Source organism: Haliotis asinina, unplaced genomic scaffold (assembly GCF_037392515.1).
Source record: "Haliotis asinina isolate JCU_RB_2024 unplaced genomic scaffold, JCU_Hal_asi_v2 scaffold_18, whole genome shotgun sequence".
Taxonomy (NCBI): Eukaryota; Metazoa; Mollusca; class Gastropoda; order Lepetellida; family Haliotidae; genus Haliotis; species Haliotis asinina.
In genome coordinates, this window is record NW_027133890.1 from 1,121,534 (window position 1) to 1,145,421 (window position 23,888).

Here is a 23,888-nt window from a genome sequence, read left to right on the forward strand (position 1 = left end):
TAGTTGCAGTCAGTCACAGTACCTATACAATCACAATCATGGGAGATCACAGTTACAATCACAGCATATGACAGTAACAGTCACAGTTGCAGTGAGTCGCAGTACCTATACAATCACAATCATGGGAGATCACAGTCACAGTCACAGCATATGACAGTAACAGTCACAGTTACAGACAGTCACAGTACCTATACAATCACAATCATGGCAGATCACAGTCACAGTCACAGCATATGACAGTCACAGATACAGTTGCAGTCAGTCACAGTACCATGTACAATAACAGTCATGGGATATCACAGTTACAATCACAGCATATGACAGTCACAGTCACAGTTACAGACAGTCACAGTACCTATACAATCACAATCATGGGAGATCACAGTCACAGTCACAGCACATGACAGTCACAGTTACAGTTGCAGTCAGTCACAGTACCATGTACAAAAACATTCATGGGATATCACAGATACAATCACAGCATATGACAGTAACAGTCACAGTTACAGACACTCACACTACCTATACAATCACAATCATGGGAGATCACAGTTACAATCACAGCATATGACAGGAACAGTCACAGTTGCAGTCATTCGCAGTACCTATACAATAACAGTCATGTGACATCACAGTTACAATCACAGCATATGACAGTAACAGTCACAGCTACAAACAGTCACAGTACCTATACAATCACAATCATGGGAGATCACAGTTACAATCACAGCATATGACAGTAACAGTCACAGTTGCAGTCAGTCACAGTAACATATACAATAACAGTCATGGGACATCACAGTTACAATCACAGCATATGACAGTAACAGTCAAACTTACAGACAGTCACAGTACCTATACAATCACAATCATGGGAGATCACAGTCACAGTCACAGCATATGACAGTAACAGTCACAGTTACAGACAGTCGGAGTACCTATACAATCACAATCATGGGAGATCACAGTCACAGTCACAGCACATGACAGTCACAGGTACAGTTGCAGTCAGTCACAGTAACATGTACAATAACAGTCATGGGATATCACAGTTACAATCACAGCATATGACAGTAACAGTCAAACTTACAGACAGTCACAGTACCTATACAATCACAATCATGGGAGATCACAGTCACAGTCACAGCATATGACAGTAACAGTCACAGTTACAGACAGTCACAGTACCTATACAATCACAATCATGGGAGATCACAGTCACAGTCACAGTACATGACAGTCACAGGTACAGTTGCAGTCAGTCATAGTACCATGTACAATAACAGTCATGGGATACAACAGTTACAATCACAGCACATGAGAGCAACAGTCACAGTTACAGACAGTCACAGTACCTATACAATCACAATCATGGGAGATCAGAGGTACAGTGACAGCATATGACAGTCACAGTCACAGTTGCAGTCAGTCACAGTACCATATACAATTAGAGTCATGGGATATCACAGTTACAATCACAGCATATGACAGCAACAGTCACAGTTACAGACAGGCACAGTACCTATACAATCACAATCATGGGAAATCACAGTCACAATCACAGCATATGACAGTCACAGTCACAGTTGTAGTCAGTCGTAGTACCTATACAATCACAATCATGGGAGATCACAGTCACAGTCACAGCATATGACAGTAACAGTCACAGTTACAGACAGTCACAGTACCTATACAATCACAATCATGGGAGATCACAGTCACAATCACAGCATATGACAGTAACAGTCACAGTTACAGACAGTCACAGTACCTATACAATTACAATCATGGGAGATCACAGTCACAATCACACCATATGACAGTCACAGTCACAGTTGCAGTCAGTCACAGTACCATATACAAGAACAGTCATGGGATATCACAGTTACAATCACAGCATATGACAGTAACAGTCACAGTTCCAGACAGTCACAGTACCTATACAATCACAATCATGGGAGATCACAGTCACAATCACAGCATATGACAGAAACAGTCACAGTTGCAGTCAGTCGCAGTACCTATACAATCACAATCATGGGAGATCACAGTCACAGTCACAGCATATGACAGTCACAGTCACAGTTGCAGTCAGTCACAGTACCTATACAACAACAGTCATGGGAGATCACAGTTACAATCACAGCATATGACAATAACAGTCACAGTTGCAGTCAGTGACAGTACCTATACAATCACAATCATGGGAGATCACAGTCACAGTCACAGCATATGACAGTAACACTCACAGTTACAGACAGTCACAGTACCTATACTATCACAATCATGGGAGATCACAGTCACAAACACAGCATATGACAGTAACAGTCACAGTTACAGACAGTCACAGTACCTATACAATCACAATCATGGGAGATCACAGTCACAGTCACAGCATATGACAGTCACAGTCACAGTTGCAGTCAGTCACAGTACCATATACCATGACAGTCATGATGTATCACAGTTATAAACACAGCATATGACAGGAACAGTCACAGTTACAGACAGTCACAGTACCCATACAATCACAATCATGGGAGATCACAGTCACAATCAAAGCATATGACAGTAACAGTCACAGTTGCAGTCAGTCGCAGTACCTTTACAATCACAATCATGGGAGATCACAGTCACAGTCACAGCATATGACAGTCACAGTCACAGTTACAGACAGTCACAGTACCTGTACAATAACAGTCATGGGAGATCACAGTCACAATCACAGCATATGACAGAAACAGTCACAGTTGCAATCAGTCGCAGTACCTATACAATCACAATCATGGGAGATCAAAGTCACAGTCACAGCACATGACAGCAACAGTTACAGTTACTGACAGTCACAGTACCTATACAATCACAATCATGGGAGATCACAGTCACAATCAAAGCATATGACAGTAACAGTCACAGCTGCAGTCAGTCGCAGTACCTATACAATCACAATCATGAGAGATCACAGTCACAGTCACAGCATATGACAGTCACAGTCACAGTTGCAGTCAGTCGCAGTACCTATACAATCACAATCATGGGAGATCACAGTCACAGTCACAGCATATAACAGTAACAGTCACAGTTACAGACAGTCGCAGTACCTATACAATAACAGTCATGGGAGATCACAGTTACAATCACAGCATATGACAGCAACAGTCACAGTTGCAGTCAGTCACAGTACCTATACAATAACAGTCATGGGATATCACAGTTACAATCACAGCATATGACAGTCACATCTACAGACAGTCACAGTACCATATACAATAACAGTCATGGGATATCACAGTTAGAATCACAGCATAGGACAGTGACAGTCACAGTTACAGACAGTCACAGTACCTATACAATCACAATCATGGGAGATCAAAGTCACAATCACAGCATATGACAGTCACAGTTACATACAGTCACAGTACCATATACAATAACAGTCATGGGATATCACAGTTACAATCACAGCATATGACAGCAACAGTCACAGTTACAGTCAGTCACAGTACCTATACAATCACAATCATGGGAGATCACAGTCACAATCAAAGCATATGACAGTCACAGTTACAGACAGTCACAGTACCATATACAATAACAGTCATGGGATATCACAGTTACAATCACAGCATAGGACAGTAACAGTCACAGGTAGAGACAGTCACGGTACCTCTACAATCACAATCATGGGAGATCACAGTCACAATCACAGCATATGACAGTCACAGTTACAGACAGTCACAGAACCATATACAATAACAGTCATGGGAGATCACAGTTACAGTCACAGCATATGACAGTAACAGTCATAGTTACAGACAGTCACAGTACCTATACAATAACAGTCATGGGAGATCACAGTGACAATCACAGCATATGACAGTAACAGTCACAGTTACAGACAGTCACAGTACCTATACAAAAACAGTCATGGGAGATCTCAGTTGCAATCACAGCATATGAGAGTAACAGTCACAGTTACAGACAGTCACAGTACCATGTACAATAACAGTCATGGGACATCACAGTTACAATCACAGTATATGACAGTAACAGTGACAGTTACAGTCAGTCGCAGTACCTATACAAAAACAGTCATGGAACATCACAGTTACAATCACAGCATATGCCAGAAACAGTCACAGTTACAAACAGTCACAGTACCTATACAATCACAATCACGGGAGATCACAGTTACAATCACAGCACATGACAGCAACAGTCATAGTTGCAGTCAGTCACAGTACCTATACAATCACAATCATGGGAGATCACAGTTACAATCACAGCATATGACAGCAACAGTCACAGTTGCAGTCAGTCGCAGTACCTATACAATCACAATCATGGGAGATCACAGTCACATTCACAGCATATGACAGTAACAGTCACAGTTACAGACAGTCACAGTACCTATACAATCACAATCATGGCAGATCACAGTCACAGTCACAGCATATGACAGTCACAGATACACTTGCAGTCAGTCACAGTACCATGTACAAGAACAGTCATGGGACATCACAGTTACAATCACAGCATATGACAGTAACAGTCACAGTTACAGACAGTCACAGTACCTATACAATCACAATCATGGGAGATCACAGTCACAGTCACAGCACATGACAGTCACAGTTACAGTTGCAGTCAGTCACAGTACCATGTACAAAAACATTCATGGGATATCACAGTTACAATCACAGCATATGACAGTAACAGTCACAGTTACAGACACATTTACACTACCTATACAATCACAATCATGGGAGCTCACAGTTACAATCACAGCATATGACAGGAACAGTCACAGTTGCAGTCATTCACAGTACCTATACAATAACAGTCATGTGACATCACACTTACAATCACAGCATATGACAGTCACAGTCACAGTTACAGTCAGTCACAGTACCTATACAATCACAATCATGGGAGATCACAGTTACAATCACAGCATATGACAGTAACAGTCACAGTTGCAGTCAGTCACAGTACCTATACAGTAACAGTCATGGGACATCACAGTTACAATCACAGCATATGACAGCAACAGTCAAACTTACAGACAGTCACAGTACCTATACAATCACAATCATGGGAGATCACAGTCACAGTCACAGCATATGACAGTAACAGTCACAGTTACAGAGAATCACAGTACCTATACAATCACAATCATGGGAGATCACAGTCACAGTCACAGCACATGACAGTCACAGGTACAGTTGCAGTCAGTCACAGTACCATGTACAATAACAGTCATGGGATATCACAGTTACAATCACAGCATATGACAGTAACAGTCACAGTTGCAGTCAGTCACAGTAGCTATACAGTAACAGTCATGGGATATCACAGTTACAATCACAGCATATGACAGCAACAGTCAAACTTACAGACAGTCACAGCACCTATACAATCACAATCATGGGAGATCACAGTCACAGTCACAGCATATGACAGTAACAGTCACAGTTACAGACAGTCACAGTACCTATACAATCACAATCATGGGAGATCACAGTCACAGTCACAGTACATGACAGTCACAGGTACAGTTGCAGTCAGTCACAGTACCATGTACAATAACAGTCATGGGATACAACAGTTATAATCACAGCATATGACAGCAACAGTCACAGTTACAGACAGTCACAGTACCTATACAATCACAATCATGGGACATAAGAGGTACAGTGACAGCATATGACAGTCACAGTCACAGTTGCAGTCAGTCACAGTACCATATACAATTAGAGTCATGGTATATCACAGTTACAATCACAGCATATGACAGCAACAGTCACAGTTACAGACAGTCACATTACCTATACAATCACAATCATGGGAGATCACAGTCACAATCACAGCATATGACAGTCACAGTCACAGTTGTAGTCAGTCGTAGTACCTATACAATCACAATCATGGGAGATCACAGTCACAGTCACAGCATATGACAGTAACAGTCACAGTTACAGACAGTCACAGTACCTATACAATCACAATCATGGGAGATCACAGTCACAATCACAGCATATGACAGTAACAGTAACAGTTACAGACAGTCACAGTACCTATACAATTACAATCATGGGAGATCACAGTCACAATCACACCATATGACAGTCACAGTCACAGTTGCAGTCAGTCACAGTACCATACACAAGAACAGTCATGGGATATCACAGTTACAATCACAGCATATGACAGTAACAGTCACAGTTCCAGACAGTCACAGTACCTATACAATCACAATCATGGGAGATCACAGTCACAATCACAGCATATGACAGTCACAGTCACAGTTGCAGTCAGTCACAGTACCTATACAACAACAGTCATGGGAGATCACAGTTACAATCACAGCATATGACAATAACAGTCACAGTTGCAGTCAGTCACAGTACCTATACAATCACAATCATGGGAGATCACAGTCACAGTCACAGCATATGACAGTAACACTCACAGTTACAGACAGTCACAGTACCCATACAATCACAATCATGGGAGATCACAGTCACAAACACAGCATATGACAGTAACAGTCACAGTTACAGACAGTCACAGTACCTATACAATCACAATCATGGGAGATCACAGTCACAGTCACAGCATATGACAGTCACAGTCACAGTTGCAGTCAGTCACAGTACCATATACCATAACAGTCATGATGTATCACAGTTATAAACACTGCATATGACAGGAACAGTCACAGTTACAGACAGTCACAGTACCCATACAATCACAATCATCGGAGATCACAGTCACAATCAAAGCATATGACAGTAACAGTCACAGTTGCAGTCAGTCGCAGTACCTTTACAATCACAATCATGGGAGATCACAGTCACACTCACAGTACATGACAGTCACAGGTACAGTTGCAGTCAGTCACAGTACCATGTACAATAACAGTCATGGGATACAACAGTTATAATCACAGCATATGACAGCAACAGTCACAGTTACAGACAGTCACAGTACCTATACAATCACAATCATGGGAGATAAGAGGTACAGTGACAGCATATGACAGTCACAGTCACAGTTGCAGTCAGTCACAGTACCATATACAATTAGAGTCATGGGATATCACAGTTACAATCACAGCATATGACAGCAACAGTCACAGTTACAGACAGTCACAGTACCTATACAATCACAATCATGGGAGATCACAGTCACAATCACAGCATATGACAGTCACAGTCACAGTTGTAGTCAGTCGTAGTACCTATACAATCACAATCATGGGAGATCACAGTCACAGTCACAGCATATGACAGTAACAGTCACAGTTACAGACAGTCACAGTACCTATACAATCACAATCATGGGAGATCACAGTCACAATCACAGCATATGACAGTAACAGTAACAGTTACAGACAGTCACAGTACCTATACAATTACAATCATGGGAGATCACAGTCACAATCACACCATATGACAGTCACAGTCACAGTTGCAGTCAGTCACAGTACCATATACAAGAACAGTCATGGGATATCACAGTTACAATCACAGCATATGACAGTAACAGTCACAGTTCCAGACAGTCACAGTACCTATACAATCACAATCATGGGAGATCACAGTCACAATCACAGCACATGACAGTCACAGTCACAGTTGCAGTCAGTCACAGTACCTATACAACAACAATCATGGGAGATCACAGTTACAATCACAGCATATGACAATAACAGTCACAGTTGCAGTCAGTCACAGTACCTATACAATCACAATCATGGGAGATCACAGTCACAGTCACAGCATATGACAGTAACACTCACAGTTACAGACAGTCACAGTACCTATACAATCACAATCATGGGAGATCACAGTCACAAACACAGCATATGACAGAAACAGTCACAGTTACAGACAGTCACAGTACCTATACAATCACAATCATGGGAGATCACAGTCACAGTCACAGCATATGACAGTCACAGTCACAGTTGCAGTCAGTCACAGTACCATATACCATAACAGTCATGATGTATCACAGTTATAAACACAGCATATGACAGGAACAGTCACAGTTACAGACAGTCACAGTACCCATACAATCACAATCATGGGAGATCACAGTCACAATCAAAGCATATGACAGTAACAGTCACAGTTGCAGTCAGTCGCAGTACCTTTACAATCACAATCATGGGAGATCACAGTCACAGTCACAGCACATGACAGTCACAGTCACAGTTACAGACAGTCACAGTACCTATACAATAACAGTCATGGGAGATCACAGTCACAATCACAGCATATGACAGAAACAGTCACAGTTGCAGTCAGTCGCAGTACCTATACAATCACAATCATGGGAGATCACAGTCACAGTCACAGCACATGACAGCAACAGTCACAGTTACTGACAGTCACAGTACCTATACAATCAAAATCATGGGAGATCACAGTCACAATCACAGCATATGACAGTAACAGTCACAGCTGCAGTCAGTCGCAGTACCTATACAATCACAATCATGAGAGATCACAGTCACAGTCACAGCATATGACAGTCACAGTCACAGTTGCAGTCAGTCGCAGTACCTATACAATCACAATCATGGGAGATCACAGTCACAGTCACAGCATATGACAGCAACAGTCACAGTTACAGACAGTCACAGTACCTATACAATCACAATCATGGGAGATCACAGTCACAATCACAGCATATGACAGCAACAGTCACAGTTGCAGTCAGTCGCAGTACCTATACAATCACAATCATGGGAGATCACAGTCACACTCACAGCATGTGACAGTCACAGTCACAGTTGCAGTCAGTCACAGTACCTATACAATAACAGTCATGGGATATCACAGCTACAATCACAGCATATGACAATAACAGTCACAGTTACAGTCAGTCACAGTACCTATACAAGGACAATCATGGGAGATCACAGTCATAGTCACAACATATGACAGTAACACTCACAGTTACAGACAGTCACAGTACCTATACAATCACAATCATGGGAGATCACAGCCACAATCACAGCATATGACAGCAACAGTCACAGTTGCAGACAGTCACAGTACCTATACAATCACAATCATGGGAGATCACAGTCACAGTCACAGCATATGACAGTCACAGTCACAGTTGCAGTCAGTCACAGTAACATATACAATAACAGTCATGGGATATCACAGTTACAGTCACAGCATATGACAGCAACAGTCACAGTTACAGACAGTCACAGTACCTATACAATCACAATCATGGGAGATCACAGTCACAATCAAAGGATATGACAGGATCAGTCACAGTTGCAGTCAGTCGCAGTACCTATACAATCACAATCATGGGAGATCACAGTCACAGTCACAGCATATGACAGTCACAGTCACAGTTACAGTCAGTCACAGTACCTATACAAGGACAATAATGGGAGATCACAGTTACAGTCACAGCATATGACAGTAACAGTCACAGTTACAGTCAGTCACAGTAACATATACAATAACAGTCATGGGATATCACAGTTACAATCACAGCAGATGACAGTAACAGTCACAGTTACAGACACTCACAGTACCTATACAATCACAATCATGGGAGATCACAGTCACAGTCACAGCACATGACAGTAACAGTCACAATTACAGACAGTCGCAGTACCTATACAATCACAATCATGGGAGACCACAGTCACAGTCACAGCATATGACAGTCACAGTCACAGTTACAGACAGTCACAGTACCTATACAATCACAATCATGGGAGATCACAGTCACAATCACAGTATATGACAGTAACAGTCACAGTTACAGACAGTCGCAGTACCTATACAATCACAATCATGGGAGATCACAGTCACAGTCACAGCATATGACAGTAACAGTCACAGTTACAGACAGTCGCAGTACCTATACAATCACAATCATGGGAGATCACAGTCACAATCACAGCATATGACAGTAACAGTCACAGTTACAGACAGTCGCAGTACCTATACAATCACAATCATGGGAGATCACAGTCACAGTCACAGCATATGACAGTAACAGTCACAGTTACAGACACTCGCAGTACCTATACAATCACAATCATGGGAGATCACAGTCACAGTCACAGCATATGACAGTAACACTCACAGTTACAGACAGTCACAGTACCTATACAATCACAATCATGGGAGATCACAGTCACAATCACAGCATATGACAGTAACAGTCACAGTTACAGACAGTCGCAGTACCTATACAATCACAATCATGGGAGATCACAGTCACAGTCACAGCATATGACAATAACAGTCACAGTTACAGTCAGTCACAGTACCTATACAAGGACAATCATGGGAGATCACAGTCACAGTCACAACATATGACAGTAACACTCACAGTTACAGACAGTCACAGTGCCTATAGAATCACATTCATGGGAGATCACAGCCACAATCACAGCATATGACAGAAACAGTCACAGTTACAGACAGTCACAGTACCTATACAATCACAATCATGGGAGATCACAGTCACAGTCACAGCATATGACAGTCACAGTGACAGTTGCAGTCAGTCACAGGAACATATACAATAACAGTCATGGGATATCACAGTTACAATCACAGCATATGACAGTCACAGTCACAGTTACAGACACTCACACTACCTATACAATCACAATCATGGGAGATCACAGTCACAATCACAGCATATGACAGTAACAGTCACAGTTACAGACAGTCACAGTACCTATACAATCACAATCATGGGAGATCACAGTCACAGTCACAGCATATGACAGCAACAGTCACAGTTACAGACAGTCGCAGTACCTATACAATCACAATCATGGGAGATCACAGTCACAGTCACAGCATATGACAGTCACAGTCACAGTTACAGTCAGTCACAGTAACATATACAATAACAGTCATGGGATATCACAGTTACAATCACAGCATATGACAGTAACAGTCACAGTTACAGACACTCACAGTACCTATACAATCACAATCATGGGAGATCACAGTCACAGTAACAGCATATGACAGCAACAGTCACAGTTGCAGTCAGTCGCAGTACCTATACAATCACAATCATGGGAGATCACAGTCACACTCACAGCATGTGACAGTCACAGTCACAGTTGCAGTCAGTCACAGTACCTATACAATAACAGTCATGGGAGATCACAGCTACAATCACAGCATATGACAATAACAGTCACAGTTACAGTCAGTCACAGTACCTATACAAGGACAATCATGGGAGATCACAGTCATAGTCACAACATATGACAGTAACACTCACAGTTACAGACAGTCACAGTACCTATACAATCACAATCATGGGAGATCACAGCCACAATCACAGCATATGACAGCAACAGTCACAGTTACAGACAGTCACAGTACCTATACAATCACAATCATGGGAGATCACAGTCACAGTCACAACATATGACAGTCACAGTCACAGTTGCAGTCAGTCACAGTAACATATACAATAACAGTCATGGGATATCACAGTTACAATCACAGCATATGACAGTAACAGTCACAGTTACAGACAGTCACAGTACCTATACAATCACAATCATGGGAGATCACAGTCACAATCAAAGGATATGACAGTAACAGTCACAGTTGCAGTCAGTCGCAGTACCTATACAATCACAATCATGGGAGATCACAGTCACAGTCACAGCATATGACAGTCACAGTCACAGTTACAGACAGTCACAGTACCTATACAATAACAGTCATGGGAGATCACAGCCACAATCACAACATATGACAGTAACACTCACAGTTACAGACAGTCACAGTACCTATACAATCACAATCATGGGAGATCACAGCCACAATCACAGCATATGACAGCAACAGTCACAGTTACAGACAGTCACAGTACCTATACAATCACAATCATGGGAGATCACAGTCACAGTCACAACATATGACAGTCACAGTCACAGTTGCAGTCAGTCACAGTAACATATACAATAACAGTCATGGGATATCACAGTTACAATCACAGCATATGACAGTAACAGTCACAGTTACAGACAGTCACAGTACCTATACAATCACAATCATGGGAGATCACAGTCACAATCAAAGGATATGACAGTAACAGTCACAGTTACAGACAGTCACAGTACCTATACAATCACAATCATGGGAGATCACAGCCACAATCACAGCATATGACAGCAACAGTCACAGTTACAGACAGTCACAGTACCTATACAATCACAATCATGGGAGATCACAGTCACAGTCACAACATATGACAGTCACAGTCACAGTTACAGACAGTCACAGTACCTATACAATCACAATCATGGGAGATCACAGCCACAATCACAACATATGACAGTAACACTCACAGTTACAGACAGTCACAGTACCTATACAATCACAATCATGGGAGATCACAGCCACAATCACAGCATATGACAGCAACAGTCACAGTTACAGACAGTCACAGTACCTATACAATCACAATCATGGGAGATCACAGTCACAATCACAGCATATGACAGTAACAGTCACAGTTACAGACAGTCGCAGTACCTATACAATCACAATCATGGGAGATCACAGTCACAGTCACAGCATATGACAATAACAGTCACAGTTACAGTCAGTCACAGTACCTATACAAGGACAATCATGGGAGATCACAGTCACAGTCACAACATATGACAGTAACACTCACAGTTACAGACAGTCACAGTGCCTATAGAATCACATTCATGAGAGATCACAGCCACAATCACAGCATATGACAGCAACAGTCACAGTTACAGACAGTCACAGTACCTATACAATCACAATCATGGGAGATCACAGTCACAGTCACAGCATATGACAGTCACAGTGACAGTTGCAGTCAGTCACAGTAACATATACAATAACAGTCATGGGATATCACAGTTACAATCACAGCATATGACAGTAACAGTCACAGTTACAGACACTCACACTACCTATAAAATCACAATCATGGGAGATCACAGTCACAATCACAGCATATGACAGTAACAGTCACAGTTACAGACAGTCACAGTACCTATACAATCACAATCATGGGAGATCACAGTCACAGTCACAGCATATGACAGTAACAGTCACAGTTACAGACAGTCGCAGTACCTATACAATCACAATCATGGGAGATCACAGTCACAGTCACAGCATATGACAGTCACAGTCACAGTTACAGTCAGTCACAGTAACATATACAATAACAGTCATGGGATATCACAGTTACAATCACAGCATATGACAGTCACAGTCACAGTTACAGACACTCACAGTACCTATACAATCACAATCATGGGAGATCACAGTCACAGTGACAGCATATGACAGAAACAGTCACAGTTACAGACAGTCGCAGTACCTATACAAAGACAATCATGGGAGATCACAGTCACAGTCACAGCATATGACAGTAACACTCACAGTTACAGACAGTCACAGTACCTATACAATCACAATCATTGGAGATCACAGTCACAATCACAGCATATGACAGAAACAGTCACAGTTGCAGTCAGTCACAGTACCTATACAATAACAGTCATGGGAGATCATAGTCACAATCACAGCATATGACAGTAACAGTCACAGTTGCAGTCAGTCACAGTACCTATACAATCACAATCATGGGAGATCACAGTCACAGTCACAGCATATGAGAGAAACAGTCACAGTTACAGACAGTCACAGTACCTATACAATCACAGTCATGGGAGATCACAGTCACAGTCACAGCATATGACAGAAACAGTCACAGTTACTGACAGTCGCAGTACCTATACAATCACAATCATGGCAGATCACAGTCACAGTCACAGCATATGACAGTCACAGTCACAGTTACAGACAGTCGCAGTACCTATACAATCACAATCATGGGAGATCACAGTCACAGTCACAGCATATGACAGCAACAGTCACAGTTACAGTCAGTCGTAGTACCTATACAATCACAATCATGGGAGATCACAGTCACAGTCACAGCATATGACAGCAACAGTCACAGTTACAGACAGTCGCAGTACCTATACAATCACAATCATAGGAGATCACAGTTACAATCACAGCATATGACAGTAACAGTCACAGTTACAGACACTCACAGTACCTATACAATCACAATCATGGGAGATCACAGTCACAGTCACAGCATATGACAGTAACAGTCACAGTTACAGACAGTCACAGTACCTATACAATCACAATCATGGGAGATCACAGTCACAGTCACAGCATATGACAGTAACACTCACAGTTACAGACAGTCACAGTACCTATACAATAACAATCATGGGAGATCACAGTCACAATCACAGCATATGACAGTAACAGTCACAGTTACAGACAGTCGCAGTACCTATACAATCACAATCATGGGAGATCAGAGTCACAGTCACAGCATATGACAGTCACAGTCACAGTTACAGACAGTCGCAGTACCTATACAATCACAATCATAGGAGATCACATTTACAATCACAGCATATGACAGTTACAGTCACAGTTGCAGTCAGTCGCAGTACCTATACAATCACAATCATGGGAGATCACAGTCACAGTCACAGCATATGACAGTCACAGTCACAGTTACAGACAGTCACAGTACCTATACAATAACAGTCATGGGAGATCACAGTCACAATCACAGCATATGACAATAACAGTCACAGTTACAGTCAGTCACAGTACCTATACAAGGACAATCATGGGAGATCACAGTCACAGTCACAGCATATGACAGTCACAGTCACAGTTACAGTCAGTCACAGTAACATATACAATAAGAGTCATGGGATATCACAGTTACAATCACAGCATATGACAGTCACAGTCACAGTTACAGACACTCACAGTACCTATACAATCACAATCATGGGAGATCACAGTCACAGTCACAGCATATGACAGTAACAGTCACAGTTACAGACAGTCGCAGTACCTATACAATCACAATCATGGGAGATCACAGTCACAGTCACAGCATATGACAGTAACAGTCACAGTTACAGACAGTCGCAGTACCTATACAATCACAATCATGGGAGATCACAGTCACAATCACAGCATATGACAGTAACAGTCACAGTTACACACAGTCGCAGTACCTATACAATCACAATCATGGGAGATCACAGTCACAGTCACAGCATGTGACAGTAACAGTCACAGTTACAGACAGTCGCAGTACCTATACAATCACAATCATGGGAGATCACAGTCACAATCACAGCATATGACAGTAACAGTCACAGTTAAAGACAGTCGCAGTACCTATACAGTCACAATCATGGGAGATCACAGTCACAGTCACAGCATATGACAATAACAGTCACAGTTACAGTCAGTCACAGTACCTATACAAGGACAATCATGGGAGATCACAGTCACAGTCACAACATATGACAGTAACACTCACAGTTACAGACAGTCACAGTGTCTATAGAATCACATTCATGGGAGATCACAGCCACAATCACAGCATATGACAGCAACAGTCACAGTTACAGACAGTCACAGTACCTATACAATCACAATCATGGGAGATCACAGTCACAGTCACAGCATATGACAGTCACAGTCACAGTTGCAGTCAGTCACAGTAACATATACAATAACAGTCATGGGAGATCACAGTTACAATCACACCATATGACAGTAACAGTCACAGTTACAGACACTCACAGTACCTATACAATCACAATCATGGGAGATCACAGTCACAATCACAGCATATGACAGTAACAGTCACAGTTACAGACAGTCGCAGTACCTATACAATCACAATCATGGGAGATCACAGTCACAGTCACAGCATATGACAGTTACAGTCACAGTTACAGACAGTCGCAGTACCTATACAATCACAATCATGGCAGATCACAGTCACAGTCAGAGCATATGACAGTAACACTCACAGTTACAGACAGTCACAGTACCTATACAATCACAATCATGGGAGATCACAGTCACAGTCACAGCATATGACAGTAACAGTCACAGTTACAGACAGTCGCAGTACCTATACAATCACAATCATGGGAGATCACAGTCACAGTCACAGCATATGACAGTAACGGTCACAGTTACAGACAGTCGCAGTACCTATAGAATTACAATCATGGGAGATCACAGTCACAGTCACAGCATATGACAGTAACACTCACAGTTACAGACAGTCACAGTACCTATACAATCACAATCATGGGAGAGCACAGTCACAATCACAGCATATGACAGTAACAGTCACAGTTACAGACAGTCGCAGTAACATATGCAATAACAATCATGCGATATCACAGTTACAATCACAGCATATGACAGTCACAGTCACAGTTGCAGTCAGTCACAGTACCTATACAATAACAATCATGGGATGTCACAGTTACAATCACAGCATATGACAGTCACAGTCACAGTTGCAGTCAGTCGCAGTACCTATACAATAACAGTCATGGGATATAACAGTTACAATCACAGCATATGACAGTAACAGTCACAGTTACAGACAGTCACAGTACCTATACAATAACAGTCATGGGAGATCACAGTTACAATCACAGCATATGACAGCAACAGTCACAGTTGCAGTCAGTCACAGTACCTATACAATCACAATCATGGGAGATCACAGTCACAGTCACAGCATATGACAGTAACAGTCACAGTTGCAGTCAGTCACAGTACCTATACAATAACAATCATGGGAGATCACAGTTACAATCACAGCATATGACAGTAACAGTCACAGTTACAGTCACAGTACCTATACAATCACAATCATGGGAGATCACAGTCACAATCACAGCATATGACAATAACAGTCACAGTTACAGTCAGTCACAGTACCTATACAAGGACAATCATGGGAGATCACAGTCACAGTCACAGCATATGACAGTCACAGTCACAGTTACAGTCAGTCACAGTAACATATACAATAAGAGTCATGGGATATCACAGTTACAATCACAGCATATGACAGTCACAGTCACAGTTACAGACACTCACAGTACCTATACAATCACAATCATGGGAGATCACAGTCACAGTCACAGCATATGACAGTAACAGTCACAGTTACAGACAGTCGCAGTACCTATACAATCACAATCATGGGAGATCACAGTCACAGTCACAGCATATGACAGTAACAGTCACAGTTACAGACAGTCGCAGTACCTATACAATCACAATCATGGGAGATCACAGTCACAATCACAGCATATGACAGTAACAGTCACAGTTACACACAGTCGCAGTACCTATACAATCACAATCATGGGAGATCACAGTCACAGTCACAGCATGTGACAGTAACAGTCACAGTTACAGACAGTCGCAGTACCTATACAATCACAATCATGGGAGATCACAGTCACAATCACAGCATATGACAGTAACAGTCACAGTTAAAGACAGTCGCAGTACCTATACAGTCACAATCATGGGAGATCACAGTCACAGTCACAGCATATGACAATAACAGTCACAGTTACAGTCAGTCACAGTACCTATACAAGGACAATCATGGGAGATCACAGTCACAGTCACAACATATGACAGTAACACTCACAGTTACAGACAGTCACAGTGTCTATAGAATCACATTCATGGGAGATCACAGCCACAATCACAGCATATGACAGCAACAGTCACAGTTACAGACAGTCACAGTACCTATACAATCACAATCATGGGAGATCACAGTCACAGTCACAGCATATGACAGTCACAGTCACAGTTGCAGTCAGTCACAGTAACATATACAATAACAGTCATGGGAGATCACAGTTACAATCACACCATATGACAGTAACAGTCACAGTTACAGACACTCACAGTACCTATACAATCACAATCATGGGAGATCACAGTCACAATCACAGCATATGACAGTAACAGTCACAGTTACAGACAGTCGCAGTACCTATACAATCACAATCATGGGAGATCACAGTCACAGTCACAGCATATGACAGTTACAGTCACAGTTACAGACAGTCGCAGTACCTATACAATCACAATCATGGCAGATCACAGTCACAGTCAGAGCATATGACAGTAACACTCACAGTTACAGACAGTCACAGTACCTATACAATCACAATCATGGGAGATCACAGTCACAGTCACAGCATATGACAGTAACGGTCACAGTTACAGACAGTCGCAGTACCTATACAATCACAATCATGGGAGATCACAGTCACAGTCACAGCATATGACAGTAACGGTCACAGTTACAGACAGTCGCAGTACCTATACAATTACAATCATGGGAGATCACAGTCACAGTCACAGCATATGACAGTAACACTCACAGTTACAGACAGTCACAGTACCTATACAATCACAATCATGGGAGAGCACAGTCACAATCACAGCATATGACAGTAACAGTCACAGTTACAGACAGTCGCAGTAACATATGCAATAACAATCATGCGATATCACAGTTACAATCACAGCATATGACAGTCACAGTCACAGTTGCAGTCAGTCACAGTACCTATACAATAACAATCATGGGATGTCACAGTTACAATCACAGCATATGACAGTCACAGTCACAGTTGCAGTCAGTCGCAGTACCTATACAATAACAGTCATGGGATATAACAGTTACAATCACAGCATATGACAGTAACAGTCACAGTTACAGACAGTCACAGTACCTATACAATAACAGTCATGGGAGATCACAGTTACAATCACAGCATATGACAGCAACAGTCACAGTTGCAGTCAGTCACAGTACCTATACAATCACAATCATGGGAGATCACAGTCACAGTCACAGCATATGACAGTAACAGTCACAGTTGCAGTCAGTCACAGTACCTATACAATAACAATCATGGGAGATCACAGTTACAATCACAGCATATGACAGTAACAGTCACAGTTACAGTCACAGTACCTATACAATCACAATCATGGGAGATCACAGTCACAATCACAGCATATGACAATAACAGTCACAGTTACAGTCAGTCACAGTACCTATACAAGGACAATCATGGGAGATCACAGTCACAGTCACAGCATATGACAGTCACAGTCACAGTTACAGTCAGTCACAGTAACATATACAATAAGAGTCATGGGATATCACAGTTACAATCACAGCATATGACAGTCACAGTCACAGTTACAGACACTCACAGTACCTATACAATCACAATCATGGGAGATCACAGTCACAGTCACAGCATATGACAGTAACAGTCACAGTTACAGACAGTCGCAGTACCTATACAATCACAATCATGGGAGATCACAGTCACAGTCACAGCATATGACAGTAACAGTCACAGTTACAGACAGTCGCAGTACCTATACAATCACAATCATGGGAGATCACAGTCACAATCACAGCATATGACAGTAACAGTCACAGTTACACACAGTCGCAGTACCTATACAATCACAATCATGGGAGATCACAGTCACAGTCACAGCATGTGACAGTAACAGTCACAGTTACAGACAGTCGCAGTACCTATACAATCACAATCATGGGAGATCACAGTCACAATCACAGCATATGACAGTAACAGTCACAGTTAAAGACAGTCGCAGTACCTATACAGTCACAATCATGGGAGATCACAGTCACAGTCACAGCATATGACAATAACAGTCACAGTTACAGTCAGTCACAGTACCTATACAAGGACAATCATGGGAGATCACAGTCACAGTCACAACATATGACAGTAACACTCACAGTTACAGACAGTCACAGTGTCTATAGAATCACATTCATGGGAGATCACAGCCACAATCACAGCATATGACAGCAACAGTCACAGTTACAGACAGTCACAGTACCTATACAATCACAATCATGGGAGATCACAGTCACAGTCACAGCATATGACAGTCACAGTCACAGTTGCAGTCAGTCACAGTAACATATACAATAACAGTCATGGGAGATCACAGTTACAATCACACCATATGACAGTAACAGTCACAGTTACAGACACTCACAGTACCTATACAATCACAATCATGGGAGATCACAGTCACAATCACAGCATATGACAGTAACAGTCACAGTTACAGACAGTCGCAGTACCTATACAATCACAATCATGGGAGATCACAGTCACAGTCACAGCATATGACAGTTACAGTCATAGTTACAGACAGTCGCAGTACCTATACAATCACAATCATGGCAGATCACAGTCACAGTCAGAGCATATGACAGTAACACTCACAGTTACAGACAGTCACAGTACCTATACAATCACAATCATGGGAGATCACAGTCACAGTCACAGCATATGACAGTAACAGTCACAGTTACAGACAGTCGCAGTACCTATACAATCACAATCATGGGAGATCACAGTCACAGTCACAGCATATGACAGTAACGGTCACAGTTACAGACAGTCGCAGTACCTATACAATTACAATCATGGGAGATCACAGTCACAGTCACAGCATATGACAGTAACACTCACAGTTACAGACAGTCACAGTACCTATACAATCACAATCATGGGAGAGCACAGTCACAATCACAGCATATGACAGTAACAGTCACAGTTACAGACAGTCGCAGTAACATATGCAATAACAATCATGCGATATCACAGTTACAATCACAGCATATGACAGTCACAGTCACAGTTGCAGTCAGTCACAGTACCTATACAATAACAATCATGGGATGTCACAGTTACAATCACAGCATATGACAGTCACAGTCACAGTTGCAGTCAGTCGCAGTACCTATACAATAACAGTCATGGGATATAACAGTTACAATCACAGCATATGACAGTAACAGTCACAGTTACAGACAGTCACAGTACCTATACAATAACAGTCATGGGAGATCACAGTTACAATCACAGCATATGACAGCAACAGTCACAGTTGCAGTCAGTCACAGTACCTATACAATCACAATCATGGGAGATCACAGTCACAGTCACAGCATATGACAGTAACAGTCACAGTTGCAGTCAGTCACAGTACCTATACAATAACAATCATGGGAGATCACAGTTACAATCACAGCATATGACAGTAACAGTCACAGTTACAGTCACAGTACCTATACAATCACAATCATGGGAGATCACAGTCACAGTCACAACATATGACAGTAACAGTCACAGTTGCAGTCAGTCACAGTACCTATACAATAACAATCATGGGATATCACAGTTACAATCACAGCATATGACAGTCACAGTCACAGTTACAGACAGTCACAGTACCTATACAATCACAATCATGGGAGATCACAGTCACAGTCACAGCATATGACAGTCACAGTCACAGTTACAGACAGTCACAGTACCTATACAATAACAGTCATGGGAGATCACAGTTACAATCACAGCATATGACAGCAACAGTCACAGTTGCAGTCAGTCGCAGTACCTATACAATAACAGTCATGGGATATCACAGTTACAATCACAGCATATGACAGTAAGAGTCACAGTTGCAGTCAGTCACAGTACCTATACAATAACAGTCATGGGATATCACAATTACAATCACAGCATATGACAGTAACAGTCACAGTTACAGACAGTCACAGTACCTATACAATAACAGTCATGGGATATCACAATTACAATCACAGCATATGACAGTAACAGTCACAGTTGCAGTCAGTCGCAGTACCTATACAATAACAGTCATGGGATATCACAGTTACAATCACAGCATATGACAGTAACAGTCACAGTTACAGACAGTTAAATTAACATTTAGCCAGTCAAAATTCCAATCATAGGTATAGCCTGTCACAATCATATTCAGTCAGTCATTCCCAAAGTTACAATCAGTCACAATCGCAGTCACATTCAAAGTCAAATCAGTCACATTCACTATTACACAGTCTCTCTCAATAACCCCAGTGGTCCGTGTCTCCCAATAACCCCAGTGGTCTGTGTCTCCCAATAACCCCAGTAGTCTGTGTCTCCCAATAACCCCAGTAGTCTGTGTCTCCCAATAACCCCAGTGGTCTGTGTCTCCCAATAACCCCAGTGGTCCGTGTCTCCCAATAACCCCAGTAGTCCGTGTCTCCCAATAACCCCAGTGGTCCGTGTCTCCCAATAACCCCAGTGTTCTGTGTCTCCCAATAACCCCAGTGGTCTGTGTCTCCCAATAACCCCAGTGGTCTGTGTCTCCCAATAACCCCAGTGGTCTGTGTCTCCCAATAACCCCAGTGGTCTGTGTTTCAGTCTCAGACAATACAACACGCGGCGAGCGGTCTCTGTATGGAACTGCTGCCTCCCACTACAGTCACTCTGCGCAGATGTAATGGCGGACAAAACCAACGCTGGGTGTTGCCGAAAAAGAAGAAATCTTGACAACAATCTGCAACGACACAATCTTCAGAACAAACAATGCCCCTGTCCTAACAAACCCTGAGTGAATCAATCTGACTAGGCTATGTACCACCCGAAACACAGGCAGTATGGATTCTTCACCAGGTGTCACGTCGACACATATGATATGTGTAAATATAGGGGATGGCATCACGCATCACTTTCCATGTGTAAATATAGGGGATTGCATCACGCATCACTTTCCATGTGTAAATATAGGGGATGGCATCACGCATCACTTTCCATGTGTAAATATAGGGGATGGCATCACGCATCACTTTCCATGTGTAAATATAGGGGATTGCATCACTTTCCATGTGTAAATATAGGGGATTGCATCACGCATCACTTTCCATGTGTAAATATATTCCACAAATGTATCATAAAGATATGAGTATTACAGAGGCTGATTGTTACTTCCCTGACAAATCAACTTCTGAGCGAGGCGTGTGAGTACCGGGATTTCAGATGACAGCTGGATGGAACACTGTGTTAGTTGTTTTACCAAACTCACTGACAGCTGTCAAAACGTTTCACATCAATAAGACATCAATAAGACGTCAACGCACCCAGTAAAGAGCTATTCGTCAGTGGACACTCATTGGTTGTGAGAGGTTGATGATTTGTTAGTCAGCTGATAAACCATATCATGTGTGGTCACAACAACCATACAAGTAGTCTCGTAGTCTCATGTGTAAACTAACTGTACACTTTCTCGCTTAGTTTCATTCAGTTCTGCATATTCCTCCTGAAGCGTTTATGGGGATAACTGTCAGCCATTAAGTCGAAATTTCTGTGTGTGCTTACAGGAGAGACATATGCCGTTGTTTGAATGTTGTATATTAATGAAGACAATATAGCGGAGTGAGTGAGTGAGTGAGTGAGTGAGTGAGTGAGTGAGCATGCACATATATATGTATAACACTTAAATAATGAAAATAAAATGGGGAAATTGTATAACTCCTATGTCGCTTACTTTTCTACCATACACCACTATAAACCTACTCAGTGATTCACTATGTCGCCTTTCTTTTCTACCATACATCACTATAAACCTACTCAGTGATTCACTATGTCGCCTTTCTTTTCTACCATACACCACTATAAACCTACTCAGTGATTCACTATGTCGCCTTTCTTTTCTACCATACACCACTATAAACCTACTCAGTGATTCACTATGTCGCCTTACTTTTCTACCATACACCACTATAAACCTACTCAGTGATTCACTATGTCGCTTACTTTTCTACCATACACCACTATAAACCTACTCAGTGATTCACTATGTCGCTTACTTTTCTACCATACACCACTATAAACCTACTCAGTGATTCACTATGTCGCCTTTCTTTTCTACCATACACCACTATAAACCTACTCAGTGATTCACTATGTCGCCTTACTTTTCTACCACACACCACTATAAACCTACTCAGTGATTCACTATGTCGCCTTACTTTTCTACCATACACCACTATAAACC

The 23,888-nt window shown here is 41.9% G+C and overlaps 1 protein-coding gene across 1 annotated transcript in view; it reads left to right on the top strand.

Moving 5' to 3' along the window:
- LOC137269887 (polypeptide N-acetylgalactosaminyltransferase 5-like) overlaps positions 1-23,362 on the top strand; it is a 76,961-nt gene extending 53,599 nt beyond the window's left edge. Inside the window, exon 12 of the mRNA XM_067803720.1 lies at positions 22,256-23,362. Coding sequence (XP_067659821.1) covers positions 22,256-22,384 — 129 coding nt within the window. The 3' untranslated portion in view covers positions 22,385-23,362. The remainder of the gene's footprint in view (positions 1-22,255) is intronic.
- Positions 23,363-23,888: the final 526 nt, after the last annotated feature.